The 18,321-nt window shown below is 42.8% G+C and overlaps 1 protein-coding gene across 1 annotated transcript; it reads right to left on the bottom strand.

Moving 5' to 3' along the window:
* Positions 1–304: 304 nt before the first annotated feature.
* LOC135511861 (zinc finger protein 263-like) lies at positions 305–17,916 on the bottom strand. Its single transcript, XM_064933360.1, has 4 exons — positions 17,596–17,916; positions 3,379–3,479; positions 3,122–3,236; positions 305–2,916 (listed from the first exon to the last, which is right to left on the bottom strand). The coding sequence occupies exons 1-4, from the start codon at positions 17,798–17,800 to the stop codon at positions 1,814–1,816; spliced, it is 1,524 nt and encodes a 507-aa protein (XP_064789432.1). The 5' UTR covers positions 17,801–17,916; the 3' UTR covers positions 305–1,813.
* Between the last annotated feature and the right edge of the window lie 405 nt (positions 17,917–18,321).

Genomic DNA, 18,321 nt, shown 5'->3' with positions numbered 1-18,321 from the left:
TACTTTAAAGTACTACTTAAGGTTTTTGGGGTATCTGTACTTTACTATTTATATTTTTTGCCAAATATTACTTCACTACATTCCTAAAGAAAAAAAATGTACTTTTTACTCAATACATTTTCCCAGACACCCAAAAGTACCATTTTGCCAGGAAAATGATCCATTTCACTTATCAAGCGATCATCCCTGGTCATCCCTACTGCCTCTGATCTGGCAGACTCACTAAAAACAAATGCTTTGTTTGTAAATTATATCTGACTGTTGGAGTGTTCTCCTGGCTATCCGCCAATAAATAAATAGAATGTTGCCATTTGGTTTGTTTAATATAAAACATTTTGAAGTGGTTTATACTTTTGATACTTAAGTACATTTGAGCAATTCCATTTACTTTTGATACTTAAGTATATTTAAAACCAAATACTTTTAGACTTCTCAAGTCGTATTTCACTGCGTCACTAGTCATTTTATATTAAAGGTATCTTTACTTTTACTCAAGTATGACAATAGAGTACTTTTTCCACCACTGCCTGTACAGAGATGCAGATAGTGTAAGCATACAAACATCAACAGTATATTACTGTGACTATTCATCCATTCTTTGAGAAATTATTTGAGTGCGTGAACATTTACGAGTTAGAATAACATCCACCTGTTTCTTGGTGTTTCTGTCCCAAATTTTGCACATTATTTGTTTACACACAATATGTATCAAAATGTGTATGAGTATGCTGATGGACACCCCGACACCCCAAACCACAGCTCTGGCTGTTCTGAGGCCCTCTCCTCCCTGCCTCCTGCAGCCATCTCACTACAGTGGAAGTCAATTGAATTGCACATCGTTGTGCCTGCAGGCCTGTCGTAGAACATGAAGCCTCTGAGCCTGACCCCACCTCGCCATCCCCCTGACCCCTACCATTCCACCCTTAACACATGGTCACTGTTACACCTTTCGAGTTTCGGGATGACTGATGTAAGAACAATAAATAAGAAAGAGTAAGGAGATGTAAGACTGTTCCTACCTTGACTCTACACAGGTACACACAAGCGATGAAGTACGAAATAACTAAATTTGTTGACTTCCTGCTCACTCAATTATCTCCGCCCCTGTTGATAGGCAAATCAATGAAGAGGTAAATCTTTGAAATTACAAATCATATAATTATTTTTCTCTTCTCTATTTAGCCATCTACAGCATCTAATGAACTTTGATTCAGATGACCAGTTTTATACAGTCCCAGTGGTGTCAGTTTAGACAATGTACACAGTAAGTGTAGTTTCCTGATGTAAAATATAAAGTTGTATAAACATGTATAGCCTATTACACTGAAACATATTTTATTGCCTCATTTTGAAAAGACATACAGTAACTCAACATTTTAAGGCAGCAGAGTAATTTCCAAACCTAACTGAAAATCAAGTTGAATTGAGTTATTAACCTGACCTGATATGAGACTGTCCCTTGTGGCAAGACGTGACATCCCAGATAGTCAGACACTACCTAGACAATACAGACTAAATGGCTCCTACATATTATTCATCTAAAAGCACAGATTGACTCTTTCATTAAATACATTTGCTTGAATATAGTATGGTTTTATGATTTTGTGGTAGAAATATTAAATGTTAGTAGATGTAAATAAATAGGTTATTAATAAAAAAAGTGAGGATCCGTGAACAGTGAAACATGAAAACCATTTCACAAATCAATGAGGAGGAAAAGGTTGTCAACATTTCTCAAAATACATTCTAAACCAAAATTTACATAGAAAGTGTTTCCGAAGCATAACGCAATTATGTTCCATCTGTTCTGAGACTACATTAAACTTGTGTGTGGATCCCCAGAGTATGCAGGTGCTACGTATGGAGACACTGCAATCTCTCCTATGTGAGTTCTCTGATGTGATGTCATATTGGAACGCTGGGTGAAGCATTTCCCACACTGTGTGCACTCATACGGTTTCTCCCCACTGTGGACCACAGCATGTCTGATCAGGTTGCACTGCTTGGTGAAACTCCTGCCACACTGTTCACAGGTGTACGGTTTCTCTCCGGTGTGACTCCGGAGGTGTACTTTGAGCTGGCAGAGACGCTGGAAGCTCTTCCCACAGAAGGTGCAGCTGAAACGCCTCTCAGTGGTGCCACCTGACCTCCACTGAGTCCTCATTCTCTTCACCATGTTAAAACTACTGCGACTCAGGCTGTATTCTGAGAACGTGGAGGTGGTGGCCATGTTTGACCCTGTCATGCACTCACTCAATCTCACTGTTGCTTCTGAAGCCCTGTACTGATGCTGCCTTGGCTGTAGAGCTAAACTATTACCATCATTATTTGAGTTCAGCGTCTCGCTGCTCTGTCCCTCTGGCATCTGTTGTCTAGTCTCATCAGCCAATGTCCTGACATGTCTTGTCATGTGTTTTGCTGCACTGAACATGTTAGCATGTGGTTTCCATATAGAAGAGTGAAGCGATGGCCCCACTTCATCTGTCATAGTAGGAACAGATGGCAGCCCACTATGAGATGGGTAAATTGAGATATTCTGAGAGTACTCTTCTGTGGAATGAAAGGAGAAATCTGGGTGGCAGACAGGGTCAGTGTCTCTGCCTGGATCCACAGAGGTCCACAGCTTCCCATCAGTCTCATCCATGACAAACTGGCCAGGTCCAGCCAGGGCCGTGGTCTGATCCAGCTCCTCCTCTTTCACCATCACTAGGTCTAGTGAGTCCTCATCCGGCCGGTGCTGCTCTGTGCTGAACACCTCTGTAGATGCGAGCTGGGGTGTTCCTGGTTCCTCTGGACGATCAGAATTGGGGTAATGTTCCACTGAGTCTCTGGGAGATATATTGGGTTGTGTGATGAAGTCCTCATCACAGTGCCGTTGCTCAAAGGATGGTGGTTTCCCAGGCTTGGAACCAGATTCTAAAGATATGGGGATAAACATAAAATAAACATTACAAAAGACCCTTAAGAGCCAAACATGACTGCTTTAGAGCTGATTGTGTGTACGTGCGCTACATATGCCAGAACATAAAACAACAATGTAGCAATTTGGAACTTGCATACCACCACACCCACACAGTCTTCCATAGACAGACTGAGCCGTACCCCTTATGGTCACACCCACCCTCTCCAGTGATCCTGAACTCTTCCTGAGGGTCAGTCTTCCACACATCCTCTGCTGTCTCCTCATCTTTGATCAGTATGAGTTCAGTCTCCACTCTCTGCTCCACATCTGTAGGCTGTAACAGGGACTGAGGTTATTACTCTGGACACACAGCATATCTAACCCTTTTCATACTCATGAATCACACAAAAGCGATAAAATCTCCTGATAAGCCAATATCAGAATTTATCTTAGTTGTTAAAGGTGATGTATCACACCTGGGGTTGAGAGTCCTCTTCTAGAGCCAGCTCTTCGTCTCTGCACTGTGAGCTACTCCTCTGCTTATTCAAAACAATTTTGACTGGATATGAAGATCTCTCTGATGCCATAGAGTAAAAAGCAAGAAAATAATTGTATTCAGTCAAATATTAGAGCTATTCACACATTTGGGTTTCCCATATCCAATCAATTTACTAGCCTGGAGACCCGATGTAGAATTTCATAAAAATAGAGCAGGAAAGTTCTCTCACGACGTCTACAAGCCAGAATGTCAAATAAAACATTAGTTTAACTTACTTTACTGGTTGTCAGTGTATTTGTTCCTTTTGCATGTACATTACATGACCAAAAGTATGTGGACAGCTGCTCGTCGAACAACTCATTCGAAAATCATGGGTATTAATATGGAGTTGGTCCCCCTTGGCTGCTACAACAGCCTCCACTCTTCTGGGAAGGCTTTCCACCAGATGTTGGAACATTGCTGCAAGGACTTGCTTCCATTCAGCCACAAGAATATTTGTGATATTTGGACACTGATATTGGGCAATAAGGCCTGGCTCGCAGACGGCGTTCTAATTCATCCCAAAGATGTTCGATGGGGTTGAGGTCAGGGCTCTGTGCAGGCAAGACAAGATATTCCACACCGATCTCATACCATTTCTGTATGGACCTCCCTTTGAGCACGGAGGCATTGTCATTCTGAAACAGGAAAGGGCCTTCCCCAAATTGTTGGAAACACAGAATCATCTAGAATGTCATTGTATGCTGTAGCGTTAATATTTCCCTTCACTGGAACTAAGGGGCCTAGCTGAACCATGAAAATCAGCCCCAGACCATTATTCCTCCTCCACCAAATTTACAGTTGGCACTATGCATTTGAGCAGGTAGCATTCTCCTGGCATCCGTCGAACTGCTAGATGGTGAAGCGTGATTTATCACTCCAAAGAACATGTTTCCATTGCTCCAGAGTCCAACGGTGGCGATCTTCATGCCACTCCAGCCGACGCTTGGCATTGCGCATGGTAATCTTAGGATTGTGTGTGGCTGCTCGTCCATGGAAACTAATTTCATGAAGCTCCCGACAAACAGTTATTGTGCTCACGTTGCTTCGAGAGGCAGTTTCAAACTCGGTAGTGAATGTTGCGAGTGCTCGCTTCAGCACTCCCGATCTGTGAGCTTGTGTGGTCTACCTCTTGGCGTTGTTGCTCCTAGACGTTTCCACTTCACAATAACAGCACTTACAGTTGACCGGCACAGCTCTAGCAAGGCAGAAATTTGACGAATTGACTTGTTGGAAAGGTGGCATCCTATGAGAGTGCCACGTTGAAAGTCACCAAGCTGTTCATTAAGGCCATTCTACTTGCCAATGTTTGTCTATGGCAATTGCATGGCTATGTGCTCAATTTTATACACCTGTCAGCAACAGGTGTGGTTGAAATTGCAGAATCCACTAATTTGAAGGGGTGTCCACGTACTGTTGTATTTATAGTATAGGAATGTGAGACAATATAACCCACAGGAAAGTATAATTACACTTTTCAAATCCAATCAACAGGACCTGAAAAATTGTAATATACTATGTTTCTCAAGAGTCGTGGTTGAACGAGGCCATGAACTCAGCCAAAAAGAAACGTCCTCTCACTGTCAATTGCGTTTATTTTCAGCAAACTTAACATGTGTAATATTTGTATGAACATAACAAGATTAAACAACTGAGACAAACTGAACAAGTTCAACAGACATGTGACTAACAGAAATTGAATAATGTGTTTCTGAACAAAGGGGGGTGGTCAAAATCAAAAGTAACAGTCAATGCAGCTGTTGGCCACACCAGATACTAAGTACTGTAGTGCATCTCCTCAAAGACTGCACCAGATTTGCCAGTTCTTGCTGTGAGTTGTTTCCCCACTCTTCCACCAAGACACCTGCAAGTTCACGGACATTTCTGGGGGAATGGCCCAAGCCCTCACTCTCCGATCCAACAGGTCCCAGACGTGCTCAATGGGATTGAGATCCGGGCTCCTCACTGGCCATGGCAGAACATCGACATTCCTATCTTGCAGGAAATCACGCACAGAACGAGTAGTATGGCTCGTGGCATTGTCATGCTGGAGGGTCATGTCAGGATGAGCCTGCAGGAACGGTACCACATGAGGGAGGAGGATGTCTTCCCTGTAACGCACAGCATTGAGATTGCCTGCAATGACAACAAGCTCAGTCCGATTATGCTGTGACACACCGCCCCTGACCATGACGGACCCTCCACCTCCAAATCGATCCCGCTCCAGAGTACAGGCCTTGGTGAAACGCTCATTCCTTCGACCATAAACGCAAATCCGACCATCACCCCTGGTGAGACAAAACCACAACTTGTCAGTGAAAAGCTTTTTTCCCAGTCCTGTCTGGTCCAGGGACGGTGGGTTTGTACTCATAGGCGACGTTGTTGTCTGTGATGTCTGGTGAGGACCTGCCTTACAACGGGCCTACAAGCCCTCAGTACAGCCTCTCTCAGCCTATTGCGGACAGTCTGAGCACTGGTGGAGGGACTGTGCGTTCCTGGTGTAACTCGGGCAGTTGTTGTTGCCATCCTGTACCTGTCCCGCAGGTGTGAGGTTCGGATGTACCGATCCTGTGCAAGTGTTGTTACACGTGGTCTGCCACTGCGAGGATGATCAGCTGTCCGTCTTGTCTCCCTGTAGTGCTGTCTTAGGCGTCACACAGTACAGAGGTTGCAATGTATTGCCCTGGCCACATCTGCAGTCCTCATGCCTCCTTGCAACATGCCTTAGGCATGTTCACGCAGATTAGCAGGGACCCTGGGCATATTTATTTTGGTGTTTTTCAGAGTCAGTAGAAAGGCCTCTTTACTGTCCTAAGTTTTCATAACTGTGACCTTAATTGCCTACCATCTGTAAGCTGTTAGTGTCTTAATGACCATTCCACAGGTGCATGTTCATGAATTATTTATGGTTCATTGAACAAGCATGGAAAACAGTGTTTAAACCATTTACAATGAAGATCTGTGAAGTTATTTTGATTTTTACAAATTATCTTTGAAAGACAGGGTCTGAAAGTTTCTTTTTTTGCCGAATTTACATCTCGCTGGTTTTTCCATGCATCATCAAGCCCAGATAGCAGATTCAGGTAAGGCGAAGGGAAGAGGTGGGTGTCTCTTTGTTAACAACAGCTGGTATGTGACCTTTAATGTTAAGGAAGTGTTGAGTTGTTGCTCGCATGATTTACCTCCTGATAAGCTGCAGACCATACTATATTTCTCGTAGCCATTTAACACCAAACAGATGCTGGCACTAAGACCACACGCAACAAGCTGTATAGGGCCATAAACAAACAACAAAATGCACATTCAGAGGCGGCGTGTCTTGTGGCCGCTGATTTTAATGCAGGGAAACTGAAATCCGTTTTACCAAATTGTTACCAGTAGTTCATCACCTGTGCAACTAGAGGCGACAGAACTCGAGATCACCTTTACACCACACACAAAAACGCATTCAAGGCCCTCCCTCGCCCTCCCTCTTGCAAATCAGACAATAACTCTATCTTCCTGCTTCCAAAAAAAATAAAACAGAAAGTACCAGTGACAAGCTCAATACGGAAGTGGTCAGATGAAGCGGATGCTAAGCTACAGGACTGCACAGATTGGAAAATGTTCCGGGATTCATCTGGTAACGCTGAAGAATCATCGGCTTCATTAATAAGTGCATCAACGATGTTGTCCCCACAGTGACTGTACATACATACCATAACCAGAAGCCATGGTTTTCATCCGCACTGAGCTAAAGCCTACAGCTGCCGCTTTCAAGGAACGGGACACTAATCCAGACGCTTTTAAGAAATCCTGCTATAAACTCCGACGAGCCATCAAACAGGCAAAGCTTCCATAGAGGACTAAGATCGAATCCCACTATGCCGGCTCTGACGCTTTACGGATGTGGCAGGGCTGGCAAACTATCACGAATTAGAAAGGAAACTCAGCCGCGAGCTGCCCAGCGACACGAGCCTACCAGATGAGCTAACAGGTGGTGCTCTCATGCATGGTTCAGTGTTGCTTGACACTGAACCATGCATGAGAGCACCAGCTGTTCCGGATCACAGTAGTGATCTTGCTCTCTGTAGCCAATGTGAGTAAGACCTTTAAAACAGATTAACATTCGCAAGGCTGGGGTCAGATGGAATAGCAGGACGAGTACTCAGACCATGCGCTGACCAGCCGGTCTGTAATAACAACCTGTTTCAAACAGACCACCATTGTCCCCGTTCCCAAGAACGCCAAGGTAACCTGCCTAAATTACTATCGCTTCGAAGCATTCACATCTATAGCAAAATAAATGGTTTGAAAGGCTGGTCATGGCTCCCCTCATGTACTCCCTGTTCACTCACCATTGCGTGGCGGTGCACGACTCCAACACCATCAATTTGCTGAAAACAACGGTGGTAGAACTGATCACCGACGACGAGGCAGGGGGAGGATGTCAGAGACCTGGTAGTGTGGTGCAAAGACAGAAACCTCTCCTTTAACGTCAGCAATTATTGTTGACTACAAGAAATGAAGGAGCGAGCACTTCAAGTTCCTCAGTGTTCACATCAATTAGGAATTAACATGATCCACACACACCCACATAGTTGTGAAGAGGACATGACAGCGCCTCCTCCCCCTTAGGAAGGATGGGCCCTCAGATCCTCAAAAGATTCTACAGCTGCACCATTGAGAGCATCATGACTGGCTCCATCACTGCTTGGTATGGCAACTGCAAGGGCCCCGACCACAAGCCGCTATTGAGGGTGGTGAGTACTGGGGTCGAGCTCCCTGCCATCCAGGACCTTTATACCAGGCGGTGTCAGAGGAAGAATCCAGTCACCATAGCTATAGACCGCAAGGCAAACGGTACCAGTTCACCAAGTCTGGAACCAACAGGACCCTGAACAGCTTCTACCACGAACCAATAGGACCCTGAACAGCTTCTACCACAAACCAATAAGACTGCAAATCAAGGCTGCTAAATAGTTAATCAAATGGCTACCCAAACTACCTGCATTGAACCTTTAACTAACCAACTTGCATTGACTCTATGCGCGTGAATGCATGCACGCACACACTAGAGGTCGACCGATTAATCGGAATGGCCAATTAATTAGGGCCGATTTCAAGTTTTCATAACAATCGGAAATCTGTATTTTTGGGCACCGATTTTGCCAATTTTATTTAACTAGGCAAGTCAGTTAAGAACACATTCTTATTTTCAATGACGGCCTAGGAGTCAGAACGACAGATTTTTACCCTGTCAGCTCGGGGGATTCAATCTTGCAACCTTACAGTTAACTAGTCCAACGCTCTAACCACCTGATTACATTGCACTCCACGAGGAGCCTGCCTGTTATGCGAATGCAGTAAGCCAAGGTAAGTTGCTAGCAAGCATTAAACTTATCTTATAAAAAACAATCAATCAACGACTGTCATTGCTCCAATATGTACTTAACCATAAACATCAATGCCTTTCTTAAAATCAATACACAAGTATATATTTTTAAACCTGCATATTTAGCTAAAAGAAATCCAGGTTATCAGGCAATATTAACCAGGTAAAATTGTCACCTCTTGCGTTTATTGCACGCAGAGTCAGGGTATTTGCAACAGTTTGGGCTGCCTGGCTCTTTGCGAACTAATTTGCCAGAATTGTACGCAATTATGACATAACATTGCACAACCTTCAATGTAACAGGAATATTTATACTCATGGATGCCACCCGTTAGATAAAATACGGAACGGAATAAACGTTTTGTTTTCGAGATGATAGTTTCCGGATTTGTCCTAAGGCTCGGATTTCTGTGTGTTTATTATAGTAAAGTCTATGATTTGATATTTGACAGAGCAGTCCGAGGGGTGGTAGGCAGCAGCAGGCTCGTAATAGTCAAAGGTATATGGTTTAGAGAGAAATAGTCGACGCGTTATAATTCCTGTAATAACTTGCGGCTGAATTTGAAATGTCTTGATCTACTTCAACTTTTACTTTTATTTTCTTCTACTACTTTTATTTTCTTTCGCCAGTAGAGAAGGCTAAGCACTGCTAGCACTGCTAGTACGTTATTCAGGAGCTGCCAAGTAGCAGGACTATTGGAGTCCAGAATAGCGAGTAATTGCAGAAAATTCTGAAGTGAAGAATTAGATGAAAATTAAGGAAAACAAGTGTAACGGATGTGAAACGGCTAGCTTAGTTAGTGGTGCGCGCTAAATAGCGTTTCAATCGGTGACATCACTTGCGGCTACAAAAGAGGATTTTGATTCCTATTTGGAGCGTTTTGAGCGTTGGCTGGCTGCAAATGAAATCAAAGATGAAAAGAAAGCAGATGTATTTCTCAGTGTTTTGGGTCCAACTGAGTATGGATTGCTGAAAGGTCTCATAAAAGCAGTGGAGTTGAACTATACAGAACTGACGGAAACTCTTTCAAGGTATTTCAAGCCTAAGCCAATTATCATTGCAGAACGTTTCAGATATTACCAACGTCACCAGGGTCAAGGGGAAACCGTGGCTGACTACATCCTTGCTTTAAAAAGGCTGTCAAGTACATGTGAGTTTGCACGATTTCTTGATGATGCTCTCCGAGACAAGTTTGTATGTGGTCTCACAGGTGAAGCATATCACAGAAGGCTCCTGTCAGAGAAGGACCTGACCTTTAAGAAAGCCTGTGATATAGCACTTGGACTCGAGCTTGCCCACAGGGATACTATTGAGCTATCGGGACATGCAGAACGTCAGAAAGGTGTTCACAAGTTCAGTGATGCACTTGGTGGAAAAAGCTCACAAAAAAGTCACACTTTTTTCAGTCCTCAAGGTTACACAAGAACAAAGCAGTCCACATCTCAAAAGGTCTAAGCCAAGTTGCTACAGATGTGGGGGAGATAATCATCAGCACAGTGAATGTCAATTCCAAAATGAAAAGTGCCACAATTGTGGAAAGGTTGGACATTTACAGAGAGTGTGTAAGGCCTCAAAACGCACAGCAAGAGCGCACAAAGTGTCAGACACAGCACAAGAAGAGGAAGGTACAACTGAAACAGTAGAGGAACTGTTCAGTGTACACAGCTCAACAACAAAAAGATGGAATCTATCTCAACATGGAGTTAGCGGGAAAACCAGTAAAAATGCAGCTGGACACCGGAGCGTCTGTATCTCTGGTTCCAGAGAGACTCTACAAAGAAAAACTGAAAGAGTGCCCTTTTCAGCCCGCGTCCAGCCGCCTTTCTGTGTTAGGGCAGATTCAGGTACCAGTCCGGTATGAGGGAAAGGAGTGGACGCTACCGCTTGTCATTGTTACAGGAGAAAAATCAGCCTTGCTAGGCAGAAACTGGCTACAAAAGATCAAGTTGAACTGGGGAGAAATCTTCAGTCTGAGAAATGACAAACCAGTGAGTCAGGCTACTCACTAACATGCTGGAGACGCACAAAGAACTTTCCAAAGATGGCTACGGTGAAATACATGACTTCACAGCAAAAGTCAGAGTGCAAGAAGGAACCAAGCCTATCTTTCACAAACCACGTCCGGTTTCCTATGCTCTTAAGGAAGCAGTAGAGAAGGAACTGGACCGCCTACAGAAGAATAACAATCACGAAAGTAGCGAGGAGCGACTGGGCCGCTCCCATTGTTGTAATTCCAAAGAAAGACAAGACAGTCAGAATGTGCGGTGACTACAAGGTCACAGTAAATCGCTGCATACTACCAGAGGAATATCCACTACCAAACGCTGAAGATCTGTTTGCCACTCTAGCTGGTGGGAAGGTTTTCAGTAAGGTGGACCTGGCATTCGCTTATCAGCAACTGAAGCTGGATTCGGAGTCAGAACAGTATCTGACCATCAATACACACAAGGGGCTATTCAGATTCAATCGCTTGGCCTATGGAATCTCGACAGCTCCAGCGATATTCCAACACACAATGGATCAGATCTTGGACGGTATAGACCATGTTGTGTGCTTCATGGACGACATCCTCGTGTCAGCACCAACCATTGGTGAGCACCTTGTAGTGCTGGACAAAGTGATGTCAAGACTGGAGAAATATGGAGTGAGAATGAAACGCAGCAAGTGTGGAGTTCCTCCAGGACTCAGTGGAGTATCTTGGATACAAGATTGATGCACAAGGCCTGCACCCAACCAACAGCAAGGTGGAAGCAATCGTAAACGCACCAGCACCCACATCTCTCAGAGCTGAGGTCCTTTTTGGGGCTCCTGAACTATTACGGAAAGTTTGTGGCAAACTTGTCCACATTGTTGCATCCGCTTCACCAACTGCTGCAGGCCGATACAAAGTGGAATTGGTCCTCACAATGCGAAGAAGCAGCATTCAAGACTTGCAAACAGGGTCTGCTAAAGAGCAATTGGCTTGCCCACTACAACACAGAGATGAAGTTGAGACTCGCGTGTGATGCATCTCCATACGGAGTAGGAGCCGTCATCTCACATGTTCTACCATCAGGTGAAGAACACCCTATTTCATTTGCATCACGGACTCTGTCACCAAGTGAGAAAAATTATGCTCAAATTGAGAAGGAAGCCCTGAGCATAATATTCGGAGTAAAGAAGTTTCACAAATACCTCTACGGAAGAAAGTTCCAACTGCTGACAGATCACAAGCCTCTGTTGGCCATCCTTGGACCAAAATCAGCTATACCAACCCTTGCTGCACTACGAATGCAACGTTGGGCTCTGATATTGTTAGCCTACGACTACGAGATTGAGTACAGACGATCCAGTGATCACGCAAATGTCGATGCACTATCGAGACTACCGTGCAATAGTGACTCCGACAGTGAAGATGATAGAGCAGTCTTCCAGATCTCTCTCATTGATGAACTGCCTATATCTGCTTCTGACATAGCAGAGGAAACAAGGAAAGACCCAGTGCTTTCCAAAGCCTTGGACTTAACATTAGGCGGTTGGCCAACCTTCGTAAATGATGATAACCTTCGTCCATTCATCGACAAGAAAGACCAGTTGTCCACTGATCAAGGGTGTGTTCTGTGGGGATCAAGGGTGTTGGTACCTCACACATTCCAGAGGAGACTGCTATCTGATCTGCATGAGGGACATCCAGGGATCACTCGAATGAAAGCACTCGCTCGCAGTTATCTGTGGTGGCCTGGACTGGATCGGGACATTCAACAGCATATAGGCCACTGCTCACCTTGTGAAGCTGTTCGCAACAAGCCTGCTGCTGCACCTTTTCATCCATGGTCCAGAGCTGCTACACCTTGGGAATGCATCCATGTGGATTACGCCGACATTTCCTTGTTGTTGTCGATGTCCATTCCAAGTGGATGGAAGTGTTCCCTACTCAACTAACCACAGCTGAGAAGACCATCGATCTTCTCAGACACCTGTTTGCATCCTTTGGACTAGTCAAGGAGCTCGTATCGGACAATGGCCCTCCGTTCTCGTCAAACGATTTTGAAATGTTTCTCAAGAACAACGGAGTAAGGCACATCCTGTCACCACCTTACCATCCGCAATCAAACGGAGCAGCGGAGAGAACCATGCAAACCTTTAAGAAGGCCTGGACTAGACTCGAGGTTCAGTCTGTGCCCACCCACCAAAGGCTTCCCCAGTTCTGGTTTACTTACCGTAACACCCCAGACACAGTAACGGAATGTACACCAGCTGAACTGTTTCTGAAACGCCAACCATGTACCCGCCTGACATTGTTGAAACCAGACTTGTCAAGCACTGTGGCAAAGCACCAGCTACAGCAGAAGAAAGCTCACGACAGACACTCAAAGACTGTCAGAGAATTCAAAGAGGAAGAGAGGGTGATGGTACATGATTTCAGACACCCCAAGCGCCTGTGGAACTCAGGTGTGATCTTGCAACGCAGAGGACCTTTGACTTACCAAATCCAAATTGGTCATCGCCAGGTCAACGTTCATGTGGATCATCTGCTACGGTCCAACGCATCAGCAGAGACATGCCGAGAGAACAAGAACAATAACGACCCCCAGGACTATTCTCCTGACTGTGGACGTACCGGCAGAGACAGAGCCTGACCTTCCACCCGAACCTGGCCCACCACAGGAAGCCCAGGAGGAGCGGAGATATCCTATTCGACAGCGAAGAGCACCTCAAAAGCTTGACCTGTGACTTGAGCTGGTTAAGGAGGTAACAGACAGTAAAACAAACAAACACTTTAATATGTCCTAGATAAAAAAGAAAAAGGACATTACCTGGGTTAGTTATTAGGACACAAACTCCATCTCGGGGCAGAATAATACCCTGGATTTGTGCTGGGCTCTGAAAAGTCTGCTTCAACCCAGTAGTTGAAAAATGTTTAAGAATGCATTGTTCAGATATTGCATTAGTAGTTACCTAACATATTTACCTTGTTCTCTGGGAGTTAAACACTATGGGGGAGGAGTGTAGTAACTGGGATCTACATCTGTTTATGTTAGTTACTGTGCTGTTACTAAGCAGTAATGCATTACGGCAGTGTTACGTTACTACACCTAATAGGAAATGCACATGCACACTGGGGTGCCGGGAACTGTAGAGCACGAGGGGTTTTGACTAAACGAAAACGAACTGTACTCCAGTCTCCTGCCTGGTCATTTCTCCACAACACAAATATTACAAGGATAAGGTAAGGTTTGTCAACATATTTTCATAAATCCACTCTACAATTTTTTTTTTTATCTTCGCTTATATTTAGCCAATATTGATCAGAGTTACCTTGTCCTATGGATATCTACACAGTTATAAAATTGGCAAGGTGGTGTAAGCCTACACGACACACCGACCTTATTTTAAGTGAATCTAAAAATATCCTATGGAATAAATTAATGAAGGAACCGCTTTTCAGATTTTGTTAGAAGGTGTCATGGGAATTATGACGCGCACTTTGGTAGTCAATTCTTACCATGCCCATTATTAAAATAGGATTTCCTACATATAGAAATGACAGTTTTTGTTTTCAACATTCATCACAGGTAACTTAAAATCTATTTTTATTCAAACAGTTGAAGTATTTGTCTCCTAAGCAGACTCTTCAGTATCATTGTCACTTCAGAGCTGTGTGTGTGTGTGTATTTTACAGATGGCAGAGAAAAGCAGAGCACCAGTGTGGGACTATTACATGGAATTGGCACCAGGAAAAGCAAGGTGTCTTATTTGTGATAAAGATGTAAGCATGTGGTCAGCAACGGCTAAATCAAAACATACCACCAACCTGTGGAATCACCTTAAGAACACCCATCCAAAAGCCCATAATTTGTATTATATTAAGTTAAAATAAAAGTGTTCATTGTTTATTCAGTATTGTTGCAATTGTCATTATTACAAAAATGTGTGTGTGTATATATATATATATACTTATTTTCCACCATCATTTGCAAATGAATTAATTAAAAATCCTACAATGTGATTTTCATAGTTGAAGTGTACCTATGACGAAAATTACAGGCCTCTCATATTTTTAAGTGGGAGAACTTGCACAATTGGTGGCTGACTAAATACTTTTTTGCCCCACTGTATATATATACACACATAAATACATTTTATTTTTTATTTTTTATAAATCGGCCGATTAAATCGGTATCGGCATTTTTTGTCCTCCACTAATCAGTATCGGCGTTGAAAAATCATAATCAGTCGACCTCTAGCACACACACACGTAAAGTTCATAGGAGCATATCGAATTGGGTGTCAGATGAAAGCTACTAGCCTATATTTGTGAAATGAAGGCAAATATACAATTTTCAACCATTTTCCATCTTAAAAATTAGGCATAGGTAAAGGCTTTGATTTCTGGATAACAAACAAAAATGGGATCTTAGAAAACAACTACCAGAAAGTCTTATAAGGTATTAGAAATACATCAAAACACAATGTTGATGTAAAGACCCCTGCCAACCAATATCAACACAAAATTAGTTTGAGAAATAGTTTACCTTCTGTAAGTTAAGAGATATTGCCTTGTGCTTTGTAATTCCGTTTCCAAGAAACCATACATCTTCAAGACATGTTCTAATATCGCTCTCCCTCACGAGGGAGAATAATGAAAGTTCACAGAAGTAACAAGTAATGGTAGACCTGTCATTTTACTGATATCAATTTTGTTTTAGAATTATTAAGTGAATAATACTCTTAATTCCCCCACCCCCCAAAAATACAGTAATGGAATAACTGCAACTGAATTGGCTAAAATGAGAAATCACAATAGTCACAAACCAGTTGTGTCACCTGCTACTGTCCTCCCTTCCACTGGCATACTGTTACTTTCAGCTCATAACTCTTATTTGTCTTTCTGTTGTCTGGTGGTCAAAACAAGAGTGTATGAGTCTGGACAACCCATCTCTCTCTCTGACTTTCTCACTCTCCAGTTAATGTCACCTCTCCTAGCTCTTACTGACACCTACCCATGAGCCCACTCTAACACTACTGTACTCCACTGCACTGTACTCTACTGCACTGTACTCTACTGCACTGTACTCTACTGCACTGTACTCTACTGCACTGTACTCTACTGCACTGCTGTATTGTACACTACTTTTTTGTGATGTCCAAACTTGTGAAACATGAGGAGAATGACATTCATATCCATAATGATGCATTTGTGTGGTACAGATCAGGGAGCCTTGATGTAATTCTGTTATCATAGTTTTTTTCTAACGCAAGGTGCCATGTCATAGCTGACACCCCAATCTTTTTGCAGACACCTTTGATCTTAATTCAGAACAGATGCCGTATTAAAATGAGTTTTGGGAAAATGTGTTCACATAAAAACCTGTGGGAGATTTTACAGTAATTCCATTACCAAGATTGCGTCAGTTCTTCTACTAAATTCATTTTTGTAAATGTTTCAGTGGAAATTGTTAAAAGTAGTCCTTGTGCATAGAGTTGTATGGTTTGTTAAACTTTGAAACAAATGGTTTTTGTTTGGCATACATTTCAAAGTAAAATAGTCAAAAGAGTCAAAGTGTCATTCTGTTATAGTTGAATTGCCATGCTGCTACTGCTTCACATGCGCTGCTGCTACATCTCTGTCTATCATCTATCCTGTAGCCTAGTCACTTTACCCCTACCTAGATGTACATACAGTGCCTACAGAAAGTATTCACAATCATTGACTTTTTCCAAAACAAATTGTTACAGCCTGAATGGACTATACTGAGATTTTCTGTCACTGGCACACACACAACACCTTATAATGTCAAAGTGGAATTGTGTTTTTCAAAATGTTAACAAATTGTCTTGAATCAATAAGTATTCAACACCTGTGTTATGGCATGCCTAAATAAGGTCAGGAGTAAACATTTGCTTAACAAGTCACATAGTAAGTTACATGGACTCATTCTGTGTGCAATAATAGTGTTTAACATGATTTTTTTGAATGACTACATCATCTCTGTGCCCCACACATACAAATATCTATAAGGTCCCTCAGTCGAGCAGTAAATTTCAAACACAGATTGAACCACAAAAAACAGGGAGGTTTTCCAATGCCTAGCAAAGAAGGGCACCTATTGGTAGATGGGTAAAAAAGGTGGTGTCCTTTCTAACTCAGTTGCTGATGAGAGGAAGGAAACCTCTCAGGAATTTCACCATCCATAACACCTTGATCACACCTACAGAGTTTTGCGCAAAAGGGTACGCATCATCATCTGGATGTGTGTGCAACAAAAGTTCAACATTCACTTTATGCTACCATTTATGTCAAGTCTTCTACGCATACAATTTGGTGTATACTTTTGATAAATCCACGGTATGCGCCACATAGAACACAATGCAATGCAATACTGCAAGGCAAACGCAGCATTCTATTGGAAATGAATGTACTTCTGGTGGACCAAAACACAATTGCCCTGTCAAAGCGCAAAACCCTGTCAGTGTGATCGAGGCGTTAAGCTCATACTTCAGGTGATATAAATCTGAACACACAACCAGCACTATGAAAAGTTAATTGAATGATATTTTTCTGTGGATATATTTCTCACATTCCTACCTGCAAATAGACTAACTGCACGGACAGCCGGGAAATTAAGTTCAAATATAACTTTATTCAAAATTATAGCTTGTAAGGTAACATTATAGATCGTGAGAGGAAACTTCCCTGATCCAAAGGCTCATTTATGCCCGACGTTGAATCCAATTAAATTCAACGTCGGGGTCTCCACTCTCCAACATTAATTTACCATGAATAATAACACAACTACCTTTTCGTCTGCGCGTCTTCTCCAGCTCGCTCTCCATCATTTGCCACTTCCTTTTCAATACATCAATATCTCGCTGGCTTTGGGTCATTTCCAAACGTATAACAGCACAGCTATCATCTACACGTTTGTTTATTTCTGCTACAGCAGCTTTAGCTAATACCTCCATAATGGATACCAACTGCGCCTGAAAATTGCAGCTCGCCATCTTGTCCTGCCCAAATTACAGATGTGTATTCTCTATGTGAAGTAGATAATATAAAATGTGCAATGAACAATCCGTAGATGTTGATCAATGGCAACAATGTAGTGAGTGGGTAACGTGTGAGCAATCGCTCTTCCGTTCAATTCGTGGCGTAAGTATTTATTACCGTAAATATAAGACTACAACATCCCTACAAAATTGGTGGTATTAGCACTGGCCAGTAAATACCAAGGTATATACCAGACTGCATGTAAGGTAGCCATATCTATTTACAAAAAATACAAATTTGAAAAAATAAAGAATTCGGATCGTAAAAACGTAATCTGTTTTTAAATTAATAGATATGGCTACATGTAGGGGAGAGTGCAGTGCAATGCAGTGACAAACATGGTTATTAATGCATAAAATACTATTCAGTGCTTAATTTGAACCGGGTCCAGCACCTCTATGTTTTGGACTGTTTCGTTCCGGAACCTATTTGGCCAGATCCGGTACCTCTCGTGGCACGAAAAAGAATTGTCCGT

The sequence above is a fragment of the Oncorhynchus masou genome, chromosome 3 (genome assembly GCF_036934945.1).
Source record: "Oncorhynchus masou masou isolate Uvic2021 chromosome 3, UVic_Omas_1.1, whole genome shotgun sequence".
NCBI classification, from domain to species: domain Eukaryota; kingdom Metazoa; phylum Chordata; class Actinopteri; order Salmoniformes; family Salmonidae; genus Oncorhynchus; species Oncorhynchus masou.
The sequence above is the reverse complement of the archived record's forward strand: the minus strand, read 5'-3'. Positions and strand labels throughout refer to the sequence as shown.